This window comes from Pygocentrus nattereri, chromosome 3, assembly GCF_015220715.1.
Source record: "Pygocentrus nattereri isolate fPygNat1 chromosome 3, fPygNat1.pri, whole genome shotgun sequence".
In the NCBI taxonomy this organism is placed as follows: domain Eukaryota; kingdom Metazoa; phylum Chordata; class Actinopteri; order Characiformes; family Serrasalmidae; genus Pygocentrus; species Pygocentrus nattereri.
Window position 1 is genome coordinate 27,036,212 of NC_051213.1, and position 23,719 is coordinate 27,059,930.

General features: G+C 39.3%; 1 protein-coding gene across 1 annotated transcript in view; it reads left to right on the top strand.

Moving 5' to 3' along the window:
* The window catches only part of cdkal1 (CDK5 regulatory subunit associated protein 1-like 1), a 365,636-nt gene that overhangs the window by 272,263 nt on the left and 69,654 nt on the right, over nt 1-23,719 (top strand). Inside the window, exons 11-12 of the mRNA XM_037537371.1 lie at nt 9,074-9,254; nt 22,739-22,801. Coding sequence (XP_037393268.1) covers nt 9,074-9,254; nt 22,739-22,801 — 244 coding nt within the window. The remainder of the gene's footprint in view (nt 1-9,073; nt 9,255-22,738; nt 22,802-23,719) is intronic.

Sequence of the window (23,719 nt, forward strand, 5' to 3'; positions counted from 1 at the left end):
TGAAGAACGTTGAAGTTTAAAAAACCTCCATAGTATGTAAATACCAATTGAAAGCATTTCCCAGATCTGTCTGTTCAACGCAATGACCATTTAGGAACCTTTATTTTAAAAGCATATATGACATGAAGTGATGTAATATGTTAAAAAAAAAGTATTAAGTACATAATAATATGTAATATACTTTGTTCACTCAAAGTAGGAGACAGGAATGAAGAGGACTGATTAAGAGGAAATAATTTTCATTTTCACATATGTTTCTCAACACCTCACATCATATCGGGGGGAAATCCGAGTCATCGGAGACTGAGAAATGGCCTGTGGTAGCATTAATTTCTGTTTGAAATCAAACTTAATGTCATTAGTTTCCACTACATTTGCACAGTCCTGCATTTGCAGACATTCTTGCACAGATCATCCTCTTACAAACCATACTACTGTGTCTGCTTTATGCATCACCTTTTTCTCATGGTCTTCCTTTTTTTCTTGAATAGGTGAGTACGGTAAAGTTTCTCACTTGACCGCCAGCTACAAACTCTAGCTATGAGAAAAATCTCACTTTAATTCTTTTATTTTATGTCAGTGGTTGTTTATGTCCCATAGATTGCCAAAAAAGTCTATTTGGAATATGTTGCGGAAGCAGAGAGAGAGAGAGAGAGAGGATGCTGCTGAGTGCCCTTTAGGCATTGTTTTTAGCAATATCACAACAGTCTTAAGTGAATACCAGCCACTTGCTGCTCTGCTGGTGGAAATTGTGTTTGAAAGAGTTGCATGCTGTGTTTCTGCTCTGCTCTCATGACTCATTGCCTCTTTATCTTGGCTTGTTCTGCTGCGTGTGGCTCAGACAGAAGACAAAGAGCCTCAAATTCAATTTTATAAACATATCCAGTTTGTCACTTAATGGATTTGCTGATGTTAACATTTGCTCCTTTAGAAATTGCCAGGCGCCATCACAAACATAAACGTAACTGAAGACTATTAATTAATTCGTAATGAAATCTCCTCTCAGTTGTTTTGACCACTGAGATTTGATACAAAATCAGCCCCATTACCTGATAGGGATTAATAAAGTCTGCCCTACAAAGGACTGGAACATGCTGTCCAAGCGACAGTCCTTCAGAATCTGTACAGATTCCAAAGTCATAACCCAGCTCTGTTCTCTAAGACCATGAGTGTGTGCTGTGTTAATGTGGAAAGTAGTGTGTGCAGAATGCACAGTTAACATGCCTTCGTCGTCCATATTCTGTCCAACAAGTTCAATAGATTTGCCTTTGATTGGATCAATCCACTGCCAGAAAGTGGTCAATAAATGTCCATATCATGAGATTGCCCCTGTTATATTGGCCTTCACAACCATGGAGTTAATCTTTTCATGGCAGTTGATACCTCATTAATGTCCTTTGTAGGACAGCTCTTCATACAGTGATCTGAAAGAATGATGCGTGCAGACAGCCATATTGAGTAGAGCGTGACTGAAATGGCTGCACGCAGTGTGCTTATGATTTGATTGTGAAAGATAAAGGCATAAAGGTGCAGAAAGTTTGCATACAGATGTTTATGATTTATATTATGATATGAAGAGTTCTGCTATTCCATAGAAAACTCTATTGCTGTCTTGGTTTGCAACACGGGACATATCATAAATAACATATATTAATACACAGAGAGGCCCCATATTGTTTAATGCTTATACAAGTTTATCATATTCACTCACATTCAATTCTGTTTCAAAATAAAGGTCCAGCTGGACCACATATTTCAAAAGCTGAACTCGAGATCAACAATTATATGTAACGTATAATCAGGACTGCACTTAAAAACAAAGCAAATGTTTCTTGGCTTGTGGTTCTAGAAAAGGCCTTACTTTTACATAGTGTTGAATTGCTTTAATTTTTCAATACTTTTTTATATTCCAATATATACAAAAACACTTTTTAAAGAACCATCCGTTGAAACCATTTGTGGCACCAAAAGTGGTTCTTCTATAGCATTACTCCAGTGAATCCTTTTTGGCACTTTTACTTTTAAGAACATATGGGGCTAATATCCTACTATATAGTTCCTAGTATTGATGGGAAGTGGTTCGTGCTCCAGTGAGGTCTTTTTTGGAGGATAGGGGGATAATTACTGGCCTTGATGGGGTTTTGTGTGTCAGTCTGAAGTCTCTCATGCGGAGGACTGCACTCAGCGAGCCGCAGAGTGCTTCATTCTGAGAAGTGCTTCTGAGAGACGCCAGCTCATTGACACCTTATTACCTTCTCAAATCAACACCCCCGCCAAGAGTATCTGTTACTATAGATACTCTGTCTCTAGTCTGTCTCTCTCTGGCTCTCTCTTTTGAGGAGATATTGAATAGACAGATATTCAACAGTGCAGCTTCTTTTGAGCAATTTTTTTTTGTTTTCTCCTTTCTCGGCTAATAACTGGCAAAGCTCTGAAATAAATTGCTTGAGGCTCATCTCAGCCTTTGCACAGAGGGAGAAGTGACAAGTGACAGGTAACGATGATGACTTGTTGTCAGGGGTGAGGCAATTAACACATTCAAGCCACCTGTAAGAATTTTGGCTCTACCTCAATAAAAAATTAATTGATCACCTCTGGAACACTTTAAACTTTGTCACTCAGTGCAATATTTTCAATAAATCATGCCCTTCAGTCTATTCAGCATCTGCTTTAGGTTGGGATAGTGGAAAAAAAACTCAAAATGAGTCAGAGCAGATAAATTCTGTTGCCTGAGTATCTTGTATAAGTGATGCTCTGAGTAAATTGTGTGCTTCACAAAGATCCAAGGTGTTTTTATGCTTATAATTATAATGCCCTGTCATTTTCTGAATAACATTTGAACTTCCTAGCATAGCCACTCGTAGTTATTTGTGGTTATTTATGTCTACTGTACAGCAATGCTGTAAACATAATTAAGTACTGCTCCAGATGGAAGCACTTCATATTGGTAAGATATAATCAAATGAGGACAGTTATGTTTACTTTACCTTTACCTACCAGACCTTCCATTAACATTTCTGTGTAGTATGCTGAGATATGTGATTATATGATATGATAATGTAGGATTACAACCAAAGTTAAACAACCAAAGGTGTTTTAAAAGTGATGCAAATTTCAATTCAGTATTATCTACATCAAGTGTTGTCCAAAAGCACCTTTCTAGAAGCGCAAATAGAGGAAGACAGTTGCAAAAAAAAACCCTCCCTATAAGCTTGAGGAAGAAACACTGAGAGGAACCAAGTCAAACAGAGAAAACCCATCCTTTGCTGAAAGTTTACAAGAAAGAATTAAATGAAGCACTTATACAGAAGAACATTTCATGAGATAAGCCAAGAACTAACATTTAAAGGTCTATCACTGTCTGAAAAAGATCTAATTTGATTCCCAGGTCTGTTACTACTGACCGGAGTTGTAAGTAAGCTCAGCTTACTTATTTCACACTGATTAAGTCCAGCAATTGGCAAATTCTCTGTTACTTTAGCAGTAGAATCATTAAGGCCCAGTTATATTTTCATTGGCATCTCCCAGGGGAAGCTCTTCAGTTTGACTAGTTTTCAGAGCTCCATGTGTTGACAAACTCTTCCACCCACTCACCATGCTGGTGGTGAGCCCCACATTTCCACTTCACAGCCCCAACCGGCTGTGCACATCCTGGGCTTAGCTGCTGGCGGCTGCTTGGCCACAGATGGGTAGTGGTGCATTCCCCGTCAGATGAATGGGTGAATGTTTAACTTCACAGATTGCCACATTTCTTGTCATCCCACTACTTTCTCCTTCTCCCCCTTCTGTGGAGCTGTCCCATTGTTTGTGCCTTCATCTTCATCCTGACTGCTTGCATGCATCTGTTGTGTAACGACTCACCTCCTTCGGCGGCAATATGCCAAGGGATGGATATCATACCTTCAGTTCTACCACCCCTTGAGCCTTTGCCAAACATCGAGTTTTGAATAATTTGCTTCAGACAAAGAAGTGCCCCCCCACTCACCCATGCACTTGCCAATCTAATTGTAAGTTTGGTGATTTTCTGTTTTAATTAAAAGGATTTAGACACTGCTGAGAATTGTTCTTGAGTAAATTTAAGTGCAGGTAGGTATAAAGTGTAAACACTAGAGACAATAAATGCCACTGCTTGCAAGGGAAATATGAATAAAATTCTACTGTTTGCTTTTAGATAAGACAGCTCTGCCTCACTGATCACCTAAAGTCCCATGTGGTTTTGCTTATGTTTCTTTGGTTTATGTTGGTGGACATCATGTAAGTTGTTTGCAAGTTCACATGTAGCTTATTTTCATGTGACAAGATTCCACTTTGCTGGGTAAATCTTCTACTGGAGCTGGGGCTGAATGAGCAGGACTCACATAACACAGAATGGAATACAACTATGTCCTACTGTTTGGTGCTGCTTTGCCTACATTCTTCATAGTCAGCTACTTTACCCTTCGACTGCAGACTGATTTGAATTATTCACCACATTCCCTATCTTTCATTGCATCCAGGGTGAATGAGATTGATCCCCTGCAAAAAGCAAACCACTCGATACGTGACACTGTCAGGAATGACATGGGGAGTTGGCCCTTCGTTAAGCCTAATTCGAGCTAACACAGCAGAACATTCGGTCAGGTATCCGCTAGGGACACCCCAGCTGGAGTTCATTAGTGGATAAAATTGAGCTGACCACTCTGCCTTCTTCTGATAAGTGTTCTTTCCACCCACTAGCTGCTCCCCTTGTTGACCATTGCAGTGTCAATAACACACATGAAGAGATGGTATTCAGTATTTATAATCAGTCTTCTCAGTATTTTGGCATGAGGAATCGTATCATTCTAAAGGATAGGTAGCCTCCTGCAACGGTAATGAGGCAGGTGTCTTGGACACAGTGGTTGGTTGATACTTGCTCACTCCCTGTGCCCAAAACAGGGGAGTAAGCACACTGTATGTGAAGGACAGACCTGGCACTTAGGCCTGCTGCTTCCATGCTCAGCTGTAATTGGATCTGCTGCATAAACAAAAGCCAAAAGGTTTCTGCTGTGAGAGATATTGATAGTTGGCAGTTGCAGAGGCAACTGTCAGCATGTTGACTGAACCCTGATCCTGGAATACATTCACGTAGACACTCAGAGCAACTTGAATAATCTCCATCCATCCCTGCCCCTGCTTGAACGCTGGTGGGGCTTAGAAATGAGACTCACTCGATTGTCAGTTTTCATTTACTCTAACTGGCAGTTGGGTTCCTGGAAATACGGTTGCTTGATTGCATACCATTGCGTTTCTTTGCTTTGTCATGTGCTGGGATAAAGCGATTATATGCTTGGTCTTCAGCTGTTTGTTTGGACAGTTGGAGCCTCCATTGCCAGACACATGTCTTATGGCCCTTACTGTTGCTCTACTTTCAGTTTAGATGCTTTATTCTGTATTCTTATTTGTCTCTTATTATTTGTCTCTCTTATTATTTAACTTTTAAAAAAATACAATCAGCCATGGTTAATTTTTATGTTTATGTAAGTGCAACAACAAATTCCAGCTAACATGGTACATTTCAGATGAAATGGTTAGCGAAGGAAACTAAGCATAGTGTTATTTTCTGTAACTTTTGAAGATTTGTAAACGGCTCTTTTTGCAGACACTGCTGCACATGAGGGAGGCTTGGACTGTAGTTATCCATAGCCATGGACTGAGCAAGAGATGTTCCCTAATAACGTTTAAACTGGCCATATTATGGAGCTACCAAAAGGCTGTGCAATCACAGCTGACAAGCCAACAATGCATCAAAGATTCTTCCATCTGCCAGAGCACACGGGCAGCCATTGTGGGGCTGCACACCGGAGGAAAGTACTGCCAGTTCTATCATTTCCGTTTTTTTTTCTGCTGTATTCTTCCTCACCAGGGAAGAGGGGACTGAAGAGGTGGAGAGAAGGTAATGGATTTAAGCAAGAGAGCATTACTCCCCCTGTCTCTGTTCACTCTTCCTCACATTCTCCTTCTCCCCACCATCTGATGAGCTGTAGATTCCTTTTCTCTTGAGACAGGGAGACATGGATGCACCTGGTTTCTCTAATGCACCGCCAATTTGGTTCAGCGTCATCCTGTAGTCTGCAGCTATCAGGAACATTATGTGTCTCATCCACAGTCAGATAATCTCTCAAGAGGGACTTGCAATTTTGTTTCACTAATGCAGTGAGGTTTATTTAATGAGCTCATTTGTTAGGTTGCATCCCTGGCTATGCTACACCTGATACATCAGCCTTTTTAGTACTGCAGATAACACCTTGGTGAACAAAACACTGCGCTGTGCCTGTGTGTTAGATTGATAGGGTGCAGCAAGCAGCAAAATACTAAGGCATTTAGTCGACTGCATGAATCACGTCTCATCTCCCGGATGTGAGCTAAGAAAACCTGTTACCTCTCATTCACACCATACCATGTGAGAATATTAAGTCCAGTTCACTCCAGTGGATTTCTCCTTGCATAGTAACCCCATCACTGCATGGGTTAATAAATAACTGCATATTCGATGCATGTCTCTATAGCTTACTGTGCGCATTATAGGGACTGTATCAATGGACCCAGTATGATCTTTTCCACAGGTTTACCCATTATCGCCAGCAGTTTGTGGATTGCTAGCTTGCTAGCTTACCCTCGCTTAGTGATGAAGCTGAAGCTAATGAGGCAAGGTGAATAGTATACATGCAGGGCCAAGCTGCTGTGGACAGCTTGCCTTGCTAATTGGTCTCAGGATATTGAGGCATGCCTCATTGTTTTCAAAATAGCACAACCTTTAACAAGTACTTCCAGGGTGCCCCTGACCAATCTTAGCTGAACAGTGAATACTAATGGCATGTGCATAAGATTTGCTTTTTATTTTATTTTTTTATTTTTTGGTCTCTCAAAGCAATCCCCAGTGAAAAAACAAATAGCTCACATTAAATGGCTAAGATGATGCCAATATAATGTTGTTTCTTGAGGTGGTGTATTATATTTATTGATGAGGAATTGTGCTTTTTTGTATATGTTTAGATAAATACCATTTCTTTGAAGTACTGCTGTTTTTTTTCCTCCTTTTTGTCAGAATAAGACACTGAAGCTTTTCATGTCTTTGTGAAACTATAGGCCTTTAATATCTATTGGGTCTCAGCATTTGCAAGATAAAGATTCACAGACTTGAAATTACTGCAGCTTAAAGTGATTTTCCAAAGTTTTCAGTAGGCACCCAAATCCCTCATGAAGCTGAATTATGTTTTATTGTGGGACCAATATATTTATTATGGGATGTATATATACTGACTGCCAACCCACAAGGACAGTGATGTGGGTGTGAGATGGGACGATTGGGGTGGTGGGGGTATTGGAATGAGGCTGTACACTGCAGAAGCCTCTCTCAATGATTACCCTTCATTATCAGAGCCAAATGTACACTACAGAACAGTGCAGATTGCCTCTTATTCTGGAGTAGGAGTGAAACAGAGAGAGAGAAAAAAAAACAAAAAAAATAAACTATGTGACTGTTAGTTGAGGAGCTAGGACCCTGGACCTTCTCAGCCATGCAGTCTGTTCCTCTCCCAGATTTAAAAGGTCAAAGATTCATAACTGCCTGCGGATCTTGAATGTTAATGTTAGCTGAGGCTTGGAACGTATCAATAGGTCAGAAGTTATCTGCTGGAAACATAAAGCTAAACCTAACGTGATTAGGAATGAGCATTATGCTAGGTGTTGTCAATAAGCATGCAGGCCTTACCTTCCAGAAGTTGTTCATGATTCATTTATTTTGTTCTACAGCTGACAGTGAGCAGGGACAGTTAACGACATAAAGCATACCTAAGCCTAAATAACACATTTTAAGCTGCTTGGATGCCAGTTCTGGCCTTCAGATGAACACCTACTGAATGTTTAATGTGAAATCGCAAATGTCATGAATCTCTAACTGAATGAAGAAAGCATAACTATTGCCATTGCGGCTTTTAACTTTAATGCTTTGTTTATTTAATATGAAGGTCTTATAGGTTGACTCGAAGGCTTTACTGAGGCAACTGCTAAGGCGACACACTTTGTCTCAGCTATAAAGGCTGAAAGACTGTATTACTACTGTCAACTAACAAGTGTCCACAGACTTTTTGCCCCGACGCATTTTTTAAATGCGCTTTTGAGCAAGCCTTGAACCTTTTGTTTCCCATAGGTTGGTAATCAATAATAATAAGACGCACAAAAAAGGAAATCAATTAATCGATTTCCCTGCAGAAAGCCTAATTTAATCAGAGGTTATGTGGTAATTGATATTTCTTGAGGCTGCGAATAAGGATCTCTTATAAAGAATGGATTCCAGTGAGACATTGCAGTCTTCAAATGTCTCCACTGCTTACCCCATGTAGCTCTATCCACATCCTCACTGTTATGCAACAAATAGATGCTCTACAATTATTAACTTACCTTGTTAATACTGAATTTCTAATAAGCAATCATACCTGGACAAACAGCTCTAATGCTTATGCATTTTATATGCACTTCCAAAGACTATTTTATCCTGCGGAAGTAATCCTAAGTAATCCCCTCTCTGTGCATATAACATCTCCGACTTAAACATTGATGATTGAAGGTTGGAATAGTATTTTCAATGAAATGTTTGTATCTACTGTATGTGCTTTGCAGTTTCAAAGTCTCACTTGAAATATTATTTATGGAGCCAGTTAGCATGTTTAATATAAGATATGTGTTGTGTGGTTTAAGGTCTTAAGAGCCTGCAAAGATGCTGCTGGTGTGGATTTACTCTTATTGAATGATGCAAAAAAGTGACCTGAGTGTTAACTCCCCCCTCTAGAAAATCTTCAGTCTGCAATCTGAACGTTTATTTGAAAACCCTGATTATAATGATTTATCTAATCAGTTCTGATTCATTTTGAAGGTAATTTTAATTGTTTGATTTTAATTGATTTTTTTTAATCAAGTAATCGTGGAAGCCTTACATTCATGCATTCTAATTCCAAAGTGTTCTTTAAAGAATTATTTCCTTTTGTCAAGTGGGTCCCTTTTCTGTGGTGTGTCTTGGTTGTTGACTCAATTAGTACTTCTGTATCTCTTCCAGAGTACCAGGTATCACCATTGCCACTGACATTATCTGTGGCTTCCCAGGAGAGACAGATAAGGACTTTAAGGAAACAGTGGAACTGGTGAGAGAGTACCAATTTCCCAGCCTCTTCATCAACCAGTTCTACCCGAGACCTGGCACCCCAGCAGCAAAGATGGAGCAAGTCCCAGCCCAAGTGGTGAGTGTTCAGTATACATTACGTTTGTAGACACCCATTATTTCAAAATCAAGAGCATTAATAGGGAGTTTGTCCCCACTTTGGTGCCGTAACTGCCTCTACTCTTCTGAGAATGCTGTCCATTAAAACATTGTAATTTTGCTGTGAGGATTTAATTGAAATCAGCCACAACAGCATTAATGAGCTCTGGATCTGGATTAGTTCTGGATTGCAAATGACACTCCAACTCCAACTCAAGTTATTTGATTTAATTTCTACACAGCCCAAATCTAGGGCTGCTTAGTAATGCTTGCCATTGGTAACTTTAGACTTATGTGTTGGGCATCCCATACTATTGGAAGTGCTTTTCAGTGGAGATTATGGAATATGTGGGTGCGTGCAATGGCTGCACCATAGGGTAGCAAAATTTTACCAATTAAAAGATATCTGTGTGACATCACCATGACTTTTGAACTTGGGTCTTGGGGTTGAGTTTTGACTAGTTATAGAATTCCCTGAACAGATAAAGTTTAGAGCAACACTGATTGATTGGTTTGTGTTGCTTTTAAGTAGAACGATTCATCTATTTGCTTCTCTTGGAGTCTGCTGAGCAGATGTAAGCAAAAGGCCAAACCAGGAGTTTCCCCACAGCAAAAATAAGGACAGCCTTTCTGCTGGCATGCAGTTAATGCTACGTGTGGACAGTGCAGTGCCAAAATGCAGGCTCCACATCACCACTCTGTGATAGGCCTCACTCATCGCTAGAGCTTTTGTTTATCTGGGGTTTTTTTTTCAATCATTGCATATGGCGCACATCTGGTTTTATAGTCAGTAACTCTTGCTCCAAATGGAGGGTACTGTTGGTGAGGGAAATCATGATAGGTCAGTGGAGACGGAGTTTGAAGATGTAGGTTCTGACTTTAACTGCAAGACCTCTACCAGTACATTTTTATAACAGGAGAACTGACATGCTCAGGTAGATACTGGGATGAGTCTTCAAGCAGCCTGCTGTCATGCAGTGAAACTGTAGTGATTATGAAGGCAGTGTTGCTATAAATTGCACTATAGTAGCCTATTGAATTTCAGCACTAACAGAAAACAGTGTTTTGTGGCTTTCATCTGGACTTTCGTAGGAAAAAATCTACTTTTCAAGAGACAGCCAAAAACTAAGCCTGCCGTCAGAGTAGGGAGATGTGCTCCAGTTATGTCATGAGATTTCAGCTGCAAATGGCCTTGAACAGTCTTGCTCTATTAGATTTTTCTTTTTTAAGGATTAGCACCTTCAAAGACGTACACTTTTGGATCTTGTCCGACTGTGTTATTAAATTTGTGATGATTAATTCTCTTAGCTCCTTCCTTCTGCCTCTCTGTCTTTGTCTTCCACTCCCATTTCTATTTCTCTTCTCCTCAGTAGCATTTTCTCTCCCTACTTTACATTTGTTTGTCATTTTTAGTAAACTGCTAAAAAAGAAATAGAGTGGTTTCAAAGGGCAAACAATTCAAGATTTTAAACTAATGGTCTTGGTGACAAGTCTCTTGCATCCTGTCAGGAAGTAATTATACATTTTCTACGGTTTGACAGTGACCCAGTTATTTGTTCATTCATCATGTCATCATGATAATCTATTCCTGTAAAAGTATAAATAAGTAAAAGTTGGTTGATTTTCACCATTAGTGAAAGCATGTTAGGATGTTTATTTTGCACACCCTTTATTGCAGCTTTCATTCAAGTCTTGCTTTCAGTGTAGGTTTTCATACCTCTAAAAAAAATCTTAGAAGATGGTTGCATTCTTAGCTGCTCACAATCCAAAATAATCCATTCAAACATGTTGATGTTCTGTTTTGGGGTGTCAGTCTACCTGTACCTATTTTGTTTGTTTTGCTAAATGTCTTCTTTTTGGTCTATTTTCTTTTTTTTAGTAGCAGCATTTTGACAGTTACACATTCTTTGGATTTTTCTTGAAGCAAGTGTGGAGCTTGATTTTGAAACAATATTTCAAGGAAGAAAGCTTTTTTCTTCTAACAGTTTAACTGATGCTGACAATTTTGGTTGTCTGCTAGGCCTTGCATGATTGTTTGGAGTTCCATTTTCTCTCAAATAATTTTTGACTTCAGTTTTTTTTTTAACCCTTCTTTATGCAAATTATTTATTTTGTCATTTCCTCAGAAATATCTTGTGTAAAAAGAATAACTTGCATATAATCGCAGTTTTAACTGGAAATGAAATAAATGATGGATGGTCTTTGACTTTTGCGCAGTACCTTATGTATATTTGAGTAAGAGGCTTGGTCTTTTATTTACAGTCACAAAAAAAAAGATCTGAACTACCTCCCTAGTGTTAATGATCAGACAAGTGGGTAAGTGCTTTGAAATCCTTGCAGCAATTACTCTTCACTGTGTAATGTAGTTGTAAACAAGTGTTTCCCAAATGTGACTAAATTATGAAATTTGTTTCAAACTGTAACAATGTGTCTGGCTAATGATAGAAAAAGAATAAGAAATATAGTATGCTTTTGATGAAGAGTGTGCAGATTTGCTGCTTGCTCACCTTGAGAATTTAGATATAATCATCGATTTAATGACTTAATGTGTTCCCTGCCAGACAATTTTCTCTCTCGCTCTCGCTCTCTCTCTCTCAAACACATACACACACACACGTGTGTGTGTGTGTGTGTGTGTGTAATGTGTGTGTTTATATATATATATATATATATATATATATATATATATTTATTTTTTTTTTTTAAGAGTTCTTTTTCAGGTTTTTTCCAGCTCTGCTTTATTTAAAAGTCCTTGTCTTCACTTCTGGTAATGAACCTCATCTGTGAAGCTCTGAACTTGTCTATCTATATGGTGAATGTGCATCTTTTTCATTACATCATTCTCAGTGGGTGCCCACTATGAGCACCAAGTGCAGTAGTGGCTCTTTTCTTTTAATCCTCAATTAGTCTTTCTTATTGCAGACACAATCTCACCTTTGATCCATTCTGTTCTAAACAGCTTTTAGAACCATTATTTATCCAGGAAATTGTTGGAGGAATGTTCTCAAGTGAACTATTTTGTTGTGTGCTACCAAAATGATGCTCATTTACATGTCAAATCTGAAGAATATACATATACATGTCATTTACATGTATAATTGCCAATTTTTAATTTTAAACATAGAGCAAATACTGTTGGAGGACATTCTAGAAATATCTAAGCTGTGCAAAATCATTTAAACCCTATATGTAATTGAAAATAGTACAAAGACGAGATACCTTGAGATACCTTTATAGACGAGAAATTTATTTATTTATTGATTGATTGATTGATTGATTGATTGATTGATTGATTGATTGATTGATTGATTGCCAACAACATGTTAGGATGGGGCAACAAATTGCTGGTGAAGTTGTGTAATGCTAAAAGAAAAAAAAAACACCTGCTGGTTGATTGGCAACAGGTCAGTAACATGCAAGAGTCTTTCAGAAATAAAGATGGAGAGGGGTTCACCACTCTGTGAAAGACTGCACAGTCAAGTAGTGCAATATTTCAGGAATAACATTTCTCAACATAAAATAGCACAGAACATTTGTTTCATCCATGGTACAGAATAACATTAAAAGATTCAGAGAATCTGGAGAAATCTTTGTATGCAAGGCGCAAGGGACAAAAACCAGTATTTGCTGGCCGATTCTGTAGTAGAAATCACTGCATGGGCTCTTTGAAAACAGTTTGACACTATTCACAAATGCAAGTTAAAAATCTAAAACACAAAGAAGAAATCGTACATAAACAGGATCTCATTAAAAATGGATTGAGCGGAAGTGGAAAAGTGTCCTGTGGTCCGACAAATCAAAATATGAGATTCTTTTTGGAAGTCATGGACACTGCGCTCTCTGGGCTAAAGACCATTCAGTTTGTTATCAGTGCACAGTTCAAAAGCCAGTATGTATGATGGTATGGGGTGCATTAGTTCACATGGCATGGGTGAAGCGCACATCTGTGAAGGTACCATTAATGCTCAATGATATATATGCGTTTTGGCCACATATGCTGCCATCCAGATGACGTCTGTTTCAGGGAAGGCCTTGAATATTTCAGCAAGACAATGCTAAACAACATTCATGCATGCATTACAATGATGTGGCTCTGTATTAAAAGAGTCTGGGTGCTAAACTGGCCTTCCCTGCTGTCCAGACCTGTCACCACTGAATATTTGGTGCATTATTAAATTAAATATAGACACCAAAAGTGAAACATTTAACTTTCAAAACTGCAGCAATTGGTCTCCTCATTTCCCAAATGAGTGTTGTTTAAAAAAGTAGTGATGAAACACAGTGGTAACATGCCCCCGTCCCAACTTTTTTAAAACATTTTTGTTGGCATCAAATTCAAAATGGGCATGTATTTTTCCAAAAACAATCCATTTTCTCAGTTTCAGCATTTGATATGTAGTATTGCCCTTTAAAACTATATTTTATATGATTTTCATATCATTGCATTCTGTTTTTGTTTGCATTTTGCACAGTGTCACAACTTTTTTGGAAATGTCTGTGAAAAAAAGCTGATTTGATGAATAAAGGGCTTCATCGAGCTGAATTTTAGATTTGCTTATGCCATTATGTAAAGAAATCGGATACTTGTGATATTATGAATGCTTACAGTGGAGAGGAAAGTGAATGGATTCTATAGATTGTGTCAAGGTATTTTCTCTCATTATAGTTCAGTAGCAAAGGTTACCATACTGGTGCTTTTGTCAGGTTTTCTCTAAGCACTCCAGAAAATGCTTCTTTCTCTGCCTAAAAGGTATATAAATGTGATGTATTCCAGGGTTTTTCTGTCTGCAGTTCTGTTCATCTTGGTGACATTTAAACTTTAATGTGGAGTAAAAGTGCACAGATGTTCTGCCTTTGTTCCCTTGTTGTCTCATTTTCCATCGTATTCTTGCACTGCTGCAGTACAGTGCAGGTGTGAGAGACAGTCTAGCCCATGGCTGCAATAGCCAAATGGAGATTGTAAGAAGATGCAGACTTTGTTGTGCTGGCACATCTGCCATCCATGCACTGTGGCATCTCTCTACCAGACCCATTAAATATGGGCAATTCTACTAGGAGAGCCGTGGGGTGCTGCAATTGTGTCACATTAATAACTCTTCCAGATGGCAGCGGCTACCTGGCTTGCTTCAGCCTGGCCCAGGCCTGCCAAAGACTATAGGGGGTCTGAGGGAGCAAGGTGGGATCTGTGGATTGTCCAGTTCTGGTGCTTTGGTATCTCAGCATGTTTAGCCCATATTATTGGCAGGACCCTTCCACTTCTATTTGATAAATGGCTCAGGGTGGGTAATGGATTGCAGTGTCTTGTCACTGTTGGATGGATGGTTGGTGGGTCGGGCCTGAGGAAATCTGGTGTGCAGTTTTAGGCTGGTCTCAAGCAGGAGCTTCCCGAACAGGGCCGCTGTAATTAGTCCCATGTGACGGAAAGGGTTAGCGGAGATAAATTGGAATGATCTCCCAGAATGTTGCTCTTACCAGCCAGACAGGTGTTTACCCTGACAGCCTGTCGGCTGCACCCGTGCTGTCTTTAACCAGGGGAAATTAAACAAGCCACACAGAGTAATACTTAAGGTGTAACTGGGGTAAACTGATGTACTAGTTTCAAAAGCACTGGCAGAGCAAGGTCAGTTAGGAATGGCCAGCACATGTGAAAACAAATTTGTCTTTAAACAAAGACAGATGGGAGAGGCCTTCTGGACCAGTGCAGCTTAGGATGAGGTCAAATGAACTTCACTACATCTGCTAGTTCCCCACCTGAAGTGGGAGTAGTACAGTATTGCTATGTGTGAAGGCTGAAGCAGGTTGTTCTCTCTCTCGCCTTTGCTTTTTTTGGACAATAGTTGTTAAACAGTCCTCAAAGGTTTTCTGTACTTCCCTTCACTCAGAGTGGAAATTTGCTATGCCTCTTGAAATACATTATTTTGGGAAAAGCTTGATTTGTGCCCTCACTATTCTGAATGAATCACCATTTAAATCTACTGGAATTTTTCAGAATCACTTGCACAGTCATTCATTGTTTCCAAAGAAAAGATTGCACTTCTGTCAGTGCATATTGTATTATATTGTATGTGTTTTACTTTACTTAGTTTTGCTTCTTTTTATATATATATATATTTATTTATATATAAGATTTTCACTGATCTTCCGCCTGTGTAAATGTGATGACAATAAACGTCATTTGATTTGATTTTTACATACTTTGTCTGCTGGCGGTTCACTCAGGACATTTTCTTCTTACCAGTAATCCTTGCTTTCAGTCCCTAGCTTTGTGACAATATGAAGTCTTAATAAAATGGCTTAAAATAATTTTTCTCTTGCTACTGTTAAACCTTTCAATCCATTCTTATGTATGGAGGTATGTGGGTGGAGATTGTGTTCTTGCAAGGGTTGTGTCTTTTTTTTCCCTATTTGTGTACGGATTAAGTTCCTAGCAATGTCCTATTTGTCCAGACCTTCAAAAGGGTATTATGTGTTCCATGAAGGCAGGCCAAGCTAAGCATTCTTCACTGCATTGTGTTATGTATGTGAAGGTTTAGGTTTTATGGGATGTGCTGGAATTGAGTGCTTTGGTGTTTCCCCCCTATTTAGTATTTAGGTGAAATAGCTGTCATTTTCAGACGAGTCACTTACAAAATCAGTTTTGTAAACTTATTTGTAGAGAATATCAAAACTGTTTTTTATTTCAATCTGAATTTTATTCTTCAGTTACACAGTGCATGTAAAGTTTCACCAATTAGGGGTGGCAGGTTATGCCGTTCCTTTGTAAAAGAAGAATAGAGTTTTAGCTGCTTCTGAATAGCAATATGCAGGAGAATGTCTAACGAAATGTCCTTGATCGACAGTCTTTTATAGATGTGCCCAAATCTCTTGCTCTTGTCCTACTGTGCCAGCAGTTGCTTAAGGAACTAAAAATTCATTAATTTCTACTCGCCTTTACCTGCTACTTTCATCCTGCAGCTTTTGAGGAGGTGGGCGAGTGTAAATACTAATCTCTCACACAATGGTCCTTTCATCACAGCATAAGAAGAGTAAAGTTTCTTCTTAGCAACAGAATGAAAAATACAGTGTCATAGAAATTTGCTTGCTTTTGGTCATACAAGTTTCTTTAGATGTTAAATAGGCATTGGCATTTGATAGGTGCGAGTTCAGACAGTTGTGAAACTATGTGGCTGAGTCTTGTTGGTAGTCTTTTTTTGAGCTTGTAGTAAAGCCCCCTCTCCTGTGTGCTTTTTGAGATGGTGTATGAAAAATGACCTAATATTGACCCCTTTGGAACACCATTTTCTTTATCACTTGGAGGGTAATCTACTGACTACAACTATTAAGATGGCTGGTAGGTAATGCTTTATAGTGCTTATATTATATAGCTTAGGTTATTTTAGCCCTTAAGTAAATGGCAGTGTTTCAATCTGCCCTGAAAGAGGCCACTGTTACACTCTGATGCGTTCAGCTGATGCATTCACCCACATCTGCCACTCATTATAGGTTCAGATGGGCACATGCTAGAGCGTCATTACCTTCATGTCATGCTCATGTACAGTGCATCCGGAAAGTATTCACAGCGCTTCACTTTTTCCACATTTTGTTTTGTTACAGCCTTATTCCAAATTGAATTAAATTAATCTTTTTCCTCTAAATTCTACACAAAATACCCCATTGTGACCATGTGAAAAACGTTTTCTCGAGAGTTTTGAAAATTTATTAAAATTAAAAAACAAAGAAATCATATTTACATAAGTATTCACAGCCTTTGCTTAATACTTTGTAGAACCACCTTTGGCAGCAACTACAGCCTCAAGTCTTTTTGAATATGATGCCACAAGCTTGGCACACCTATCTTTAGGCAGTTTTGCCCATTCTTCTTTGCAGTACCTCTGAAGCTCCATCAGGTTGGATGGGAGACGTCTGTGCACAGCCATTTTCAGATCTCTCCAGAGATGTTCAATCGGATTCAAGTCTGGGCTCTGGCTGGGCCACTCCAGGACATTCACAGAGTGGTCCTGAAGCCACTGCTTTGAGATCTTGGCTGTGTGCTTCGGATCGTTGTCCTGCTGAAAAATGAACCGTCGCCCCAGTCTGAGGTCAAGAGCGCTCTGGAGCAGGTTTTTATCCAGGATGTCTCTGTACATTGCGGCATTCATCTTTCCCTCTATCCTGACTAGTCTGCCAGTTCCTGCTGCTGAGAAACATCCCCATAGCATGATGCTGCCACCACCATGCTTGACTGTAGGGATGGTATTGGCCTCGTGATGAGCAGTGCCTGGTTTCCTCCAAACATGACGCCTGGCATTCACACCAAAGAGTTCAATCTTTGTCTCATCAGACCAGAGAATTTTGTTTCTCATGGTCTGAGAGTCCTTCAGGTGCCTTTTTGCAAATTCCAGACGGGCTGCCTTGTGCCTTTTACTAAGGAGTGGCTTTCGCCTGGCCACTCTGCCATACAGGCCTGATTGGTGGATTGCTGCAGAGATGGTTGTCCTTCTGCAAGGTTCTCCTCTCTCCACGGAGGAACGCTGGAGCTCTGACAGAGTGATCATTGGGTTCTTGGTCACCTCCCTGACCAAGGCCCTTCTCCCCCGATCGCTCAATTTAGACGGCCGGCCAGCTCTAGGAAGAGTCCTGGTGGTTCCGAACTTCTTCCATTTACGAATGATGGAGGCCACTGTGCTCATTGGGACCTTCAACGCAGCAGTAATTTTTCTGTATCCTTCCCCAGATTTGTGCCTCGAGACAATTTTGTCTCGGAGGTCTACAGACAATTCCTTTGACTTCATGCTTGGTGTTTGCGCTCTGACATGCAGTCAACTGTGGGACCTTATATAGACAGGTGTGTGCCTTTCCAAATCATGTCCAATCAACCACAGGTGGACTCCATTTAAGCTGTAGAAACATCTCAAGGATGATCAGTGGAAACAGGATGCACCTGAGCTCAATTTTGAGCTTCATGGCAAAGGCTGTGAATACTTATGTAAATATGATTTCTTTGTTTTTTAATTTTAATACATTTTCAAAACTCTCGAGAAAACTTTTTTCACATGGTCACAATGGGGTATTTTGTGTAGAATTTTGAGGAAAAAGATTAATATAATTAAATTTGGAATAAGGCTGTAACAAAACAAAATGTGGAAAAAGTGAAGCGCTGTGAATACTTTCCGGATGCACTGTATGTGTGTCAGTGTACAGTCATGTGAAGAAGTACGCCCTGTGAAAATACTTTTTCTATACATTTCCACACATCTTCATTTAAACAATGTTGTTAGATAAAGGTGATATAATTTAATAAGAGACACTTACTTTTTAACGTTTATATTATTTACATAAACAGAAATGCCATTCACCTATGTGGAAATGGTAAATACACCCCTATATACACCGATCAGGCAAAATTTTATGACCTTGTTTCTACACCTATTGTCCATTTTAACAGTTCCACTTACTATATAGGCGCACCTTGTAATTCTTCAATTACAGACTGTGGTCCATCTGTTTCTCTGCATACTTTGTTAGCCCCGATTTACCCTGTTCCTCCATGGTCAGGATCCCCATGGACCCTCATAGAACAGGTACACTTGGGTGGTGGATTATTCTCAGCACTACAGTAACACTTATGTAGTAGTGGTGGTGGTGTGTTGCGCTGGTCTGAGTGGATCAGACTCTGCAGTGATGCTTTTAAACACCTGGGTTTTTAAACACCTCACTGTCACTGTTAGACTAAGAATAGTCAACCGATCAAAAATATCCAGCCTACAGCATCCTATGGGCAGTGTCCTGTGACCACTGATGAAGGACTAGAGGAAGATGACCAACACAAACTGTGCAACAGCAGATGAGCTGTTGTCCCTGACTTTACATCTGCAAGATGGACTGACAAGGTAGGAGTGTCTAATAGAGTGGACAGTGAGTGGACACAGTGTTTAAAAACTCTGGGAGCACTGCTGTGTCTGATCCACGTGTCTGATCCACTAACACACCACCACCACCACGTCAGTGTTACTGCAATGCTGAGAATATTCCACCACCCAAATGCCTGAAAAGTACCTGCTCTGAGGGCCCACGAGGGTCCTGACCATTGAAGAACAGGTTAAAGGGGGCTAAGAAAGTATGCAGCGGAACAGATGGACTACAGTCTATAATTGTAGAACTACAAAGTGCACCTATATAGTAAGTGCTAATGATTAGAACATCATATCCTAGGAGAGAGTATCTTGGAGGAGCCTGTCTTATCCAAACCTCAGACATCTGATCTGGTTTGCACTTTATTATTGAAATTTCGGATATCATTCCTAAATCAAGAGAGCTCTCTGAGGACTTTGTAAACAAAATTTTAGAAAGCACCCAAAAATTCCACAACTGGATCTGCAAGTAGCTTTTTCCGCTGTGGATTTCAAGTGCATTAATCTACCAAAAAAACAGAAAAAGGCTGCACAAATTTGACCTACATGGAAAGTGTGCTAGCAGGAAGTATTGGCTGTCTAAAAATAATATCAGTGCAAGACTAAAGTTTGCCAATCAATATACAGGCAAAGACCCAGACTTCTGGAGCAATGTGCTATGGGCAGGTGACTCAAAGTTAGTTGTTTGGCCACTGTACCAAAAGCCATGTTTGGCAAAACAAAAGACTGCATTTGCTCAGAAGAACCTCATACTATCTGTAAAGCATGGTAGTTGAAATGTTATGGTTGATAATGACAGTGATAAATAGGCTCTGTTCTCAGCTCCTTGCTTTTGCAGTGGCCGTCATTCTGTGTTCTGGGAATTATTTCTGTTATTAAGCTGTTGCCATTCTCTCATGACCAGTTGTAGAGTGTGCACTGTTATTAGGGTTCATTATGTGAGTAGCAACGTAGTTTGTAATCACAAAACCCTATCTACCAATATTATTTTGCCACTAAGAAGTGTGCATCCAATATCAACATCACCTCTTTTTTATTTATCATCTCAGTATCATTTAGGTTTAATTATAGAGGTTGAAATAATTTGTGGACGTCTGATATGTGTTCTCTCTATAATATCTGAGCAACCTCATCATAAAAACAATTGTAAAACAAGTTTCATCCCAGAAATGAAAATTAGGAACCAGAAATGTTCTCAATACGGTTTTCACCACAAGTCCTCCCCTGGCCTACAAACAGCGACATTATTCTTTGAGTCTATTAAGCAATGGTCAGGAGAGTTAGGACGATGTCATTGTGAAAATGGATATGCCTCATTACATTTCTGATATGAGCATCTTTAAAGCCTACGAACAGATATTTTAGGCCATTTTGGGTCTGTGTCCTGAGCTTCACCTTCATGGTACCTTCTATCTCTCTTGCCCTGGATGTCAAGAGGGTTTTGGAAGAAGAGTGAGAATTATCAGGTTGATTTTTCATCCTTAATGCATCATTTGAGGAGTGAAGCAATCTTGGGGCTTTGGCCCAAAAACTCTGAAATATTGAAATCCCAAGGTCATGAGGTTCATCTTTATCTTTTTTTTCACCCCTAAATGAAAATATGAGAGAGACAAATATATTGTCTTAAGACTGTAAGAAGCTTCCCTGCTCATCTCGCGCTCTCTCTTGCTCTCGTTCTCTCTCTTGCTTTCTTGATCTCTCGCGCTCTCGCTCTCCCAATCAAACGGCCAGAGGGTACTGCTGGAGCAGGAGATGCGCTGTGATTTTTTGACTGGACAGGAGAGAACATATGAGCTTACTGATGCTTTCTCTCTCCTGTTTTTCTTCCTTCCTCCTTCCTTCCCTCTCTTCTTCACTGCTGCTCAACGGAACAGGGCGAACCAGGCGTTATTGAGCCAATCCTACTGGGAGCTCATTGGCTGAGCTCACAAATCATAACCCTGAGGTTGTGTTCAACCTGATCTTCTTCTGTCGTGGCTGCTGATGGTCCGAATGGAAGACATGAAATGGAGAAAGAGAGGGAGAGAATGGGACAGAGGGAGATCATTAGCCAAACCTAGACATTTTATTCTGCTGCTGCTATTCTAGGTCTAATCCTCTGTGTATTTATAAGCATTATAATGCCTTTGGCCATCACCTTATCTAATGGGAAATGGTATGGGTTATATGGGGAGGTTGACTTCACTAGTCCGTATTCAATTCTTAATGCATAAAATGAAATATTAATTTGGTTTGTTTCTGACTATGGAGCTGTGTGAATGTAATGCTATGGGGGGGCAATTGGGTATCTCCTCTTATTTTCCTGTGAGCAGTGTTTTCTCGTGAAACAGTTTCTTTATAAATTATTCTTTTTAATAAAGTGAATGTTTTGGGCTAAATAGAACCATTTGTTGGTTCCACATACAGTTGAGTCTAACAGTTAAGTCTGTTTGATACGCAACCTGGTAAGAAGCCTGAGTGCAGCAGTAAAATTCCTTCTTTATAAAAGTGAACTTCTTGTATGGATGTGAAAGTTTTCAGGCATCCAGCTCATTTAAATGGTCTAGTAGCAGGAATTCCAATCACCTTGGTTTACTATTACTCCTGGAAATACTGTACAGGTGTTTAGATTGGATCCCTCTTATTTTTTTTTTTTCCTTTTGAATGCATCATTGCTGTCCAATGCAAAACAAGTATCTCCAAAATTGTAACTTTACAGGAGAAGGCAAAAACACTCTTACCTTTTAATGTAAGTCAGCGTAAAGAGATTTTTCTTCAAAGTGATTTTAGAGCATTTCTATGGGTCCATTCATCATTACATTGTGTAAAATGTAAGCAACAACTGTTGTGTTGAAATAATGTAGAAAACCAAAAAAAAATCAACAAAAATGGAGATGCATGGTTTTCATTGGAAAGCAAGGATATATATATATAATAAGTAAAGGACTGGATATATATATATATATATATATATATATATATATATATATATATATATATATATGTATATATAGTATATGCACACAGTGCTACAGTACCAGTCAAAAGCTTATGCTTAAGTGCTTGAAATTTATTTCTAAGGCAAATTAAAAAAATGCAGTTAATGCCTATATATGAATGAATTTTTCCAAGCAGAAAACAGTTTTATGAGTAGGTGTGTCCAAACATTTTGACTAGTATGTGACACTGTGTGGAGTAGTTCTCCCCTATCTCTTGGCTGTGAAAAAGCACAACTTCCCTTGAGTAAGACTCGGCCTAACCAGTGTTCTCATTAGGCCTTTTCTAACTTTCTCTGCTGTTTTAAATGATTGCATCAAGTGCCTTCAAACATTAACTCTGCTACTAAGTCTCTGCTGTTGCATTTCATCACAGGTTAAGGACATGTGAGCTCTTTCACTGGAAGAAAAGCAGGAGGCTTAGCTTTCTTTTAGGCAAATATCCACCTTTCTATCCCTAAAATGCTTTCTTTTTTTGCCTTGCCAGCTGTCTCATTTGATTGTCATCCAAGCCTGTTTTTGGTAGTGTTCACCGAAGATCATTTTTTATTCCTCCAGTTCATTATTATAATAATGCTTTTTTTTCTCTCTCTTAACAGAAAAAACAAAGAACCAAAGAGTTGTCTGCTCTGTTCCACTCGTATAACCCTTACGACCATAAGGTAAGAACCAGTTGGCTGTTAGCAGACCTCGCATTACAGCAGACATTTCCTCTCTCTCCCTGTGTGTATTTTTCTGCTTAAGGATTGTTATCTGAGCTTTTCTGAAGCTTTGGTCAGGTACCCAACCACAGTCCTTTACTTTTTTGTGCTTCCACACTTGACTGACATTATAGTAGACACAAGCTTATGATTAGAGGCTTTGCTAACAATATCTTAGCACAATCTTAGCGAAGTAATAATTAAGAAGCACAAAATGATCAGTGTATGATTTAGTTTATAGATTGGTGCATGTGAAGGTCGTGTTTGGTGACGTTACCCTCACTTGACAGAGTAAGGACTGAATTATGCTCTTATACATTTGTTTTACAAGTGTAAGTCTGACATGTTCTCGGTATCATTAACCTTTCCTTCAAATGTTGATTTTAAAGAACTGAGAACAGATAACGCTTGAGCTAAGATAAACAAGCTTTTTAAAGGAAATTTCCGCTTGTTTTCGTCAAAACCCAATGTGTATCTAAATGAATGCGTTTTTTTTTTTTTTTCCCCCTTCATTATTAATATTTTAGCCCAGTATCGGAGGGGAGAAAATTACTTCCTTCTGACATCCAGTTGGGTAGGGAGTGAAGACATGCCTCCATCCGCCTCTGAGATTACATTTTACCCTGACTGTGGATAACGGCTTTGCAGCATTCTTCTTGTCAAGCTTGTCATTGTGATCTCAGGAGAGAAAGGAGTCATCTTTTCACAGTATTTGGGAAGGGAATCAGAAATGGAGAAAGAGAGAGACAGCAAGAACGAAGTGTCATGGTCTGCTGGCATCTGGGCAGGAAGCAGCATGAGCCCTGTAGCTCTTGTCTTTTAATGACATCATTAAAATTTCAGCAGAGCCAAGCTCTTTTACTCCTCATCGTCTCCCGC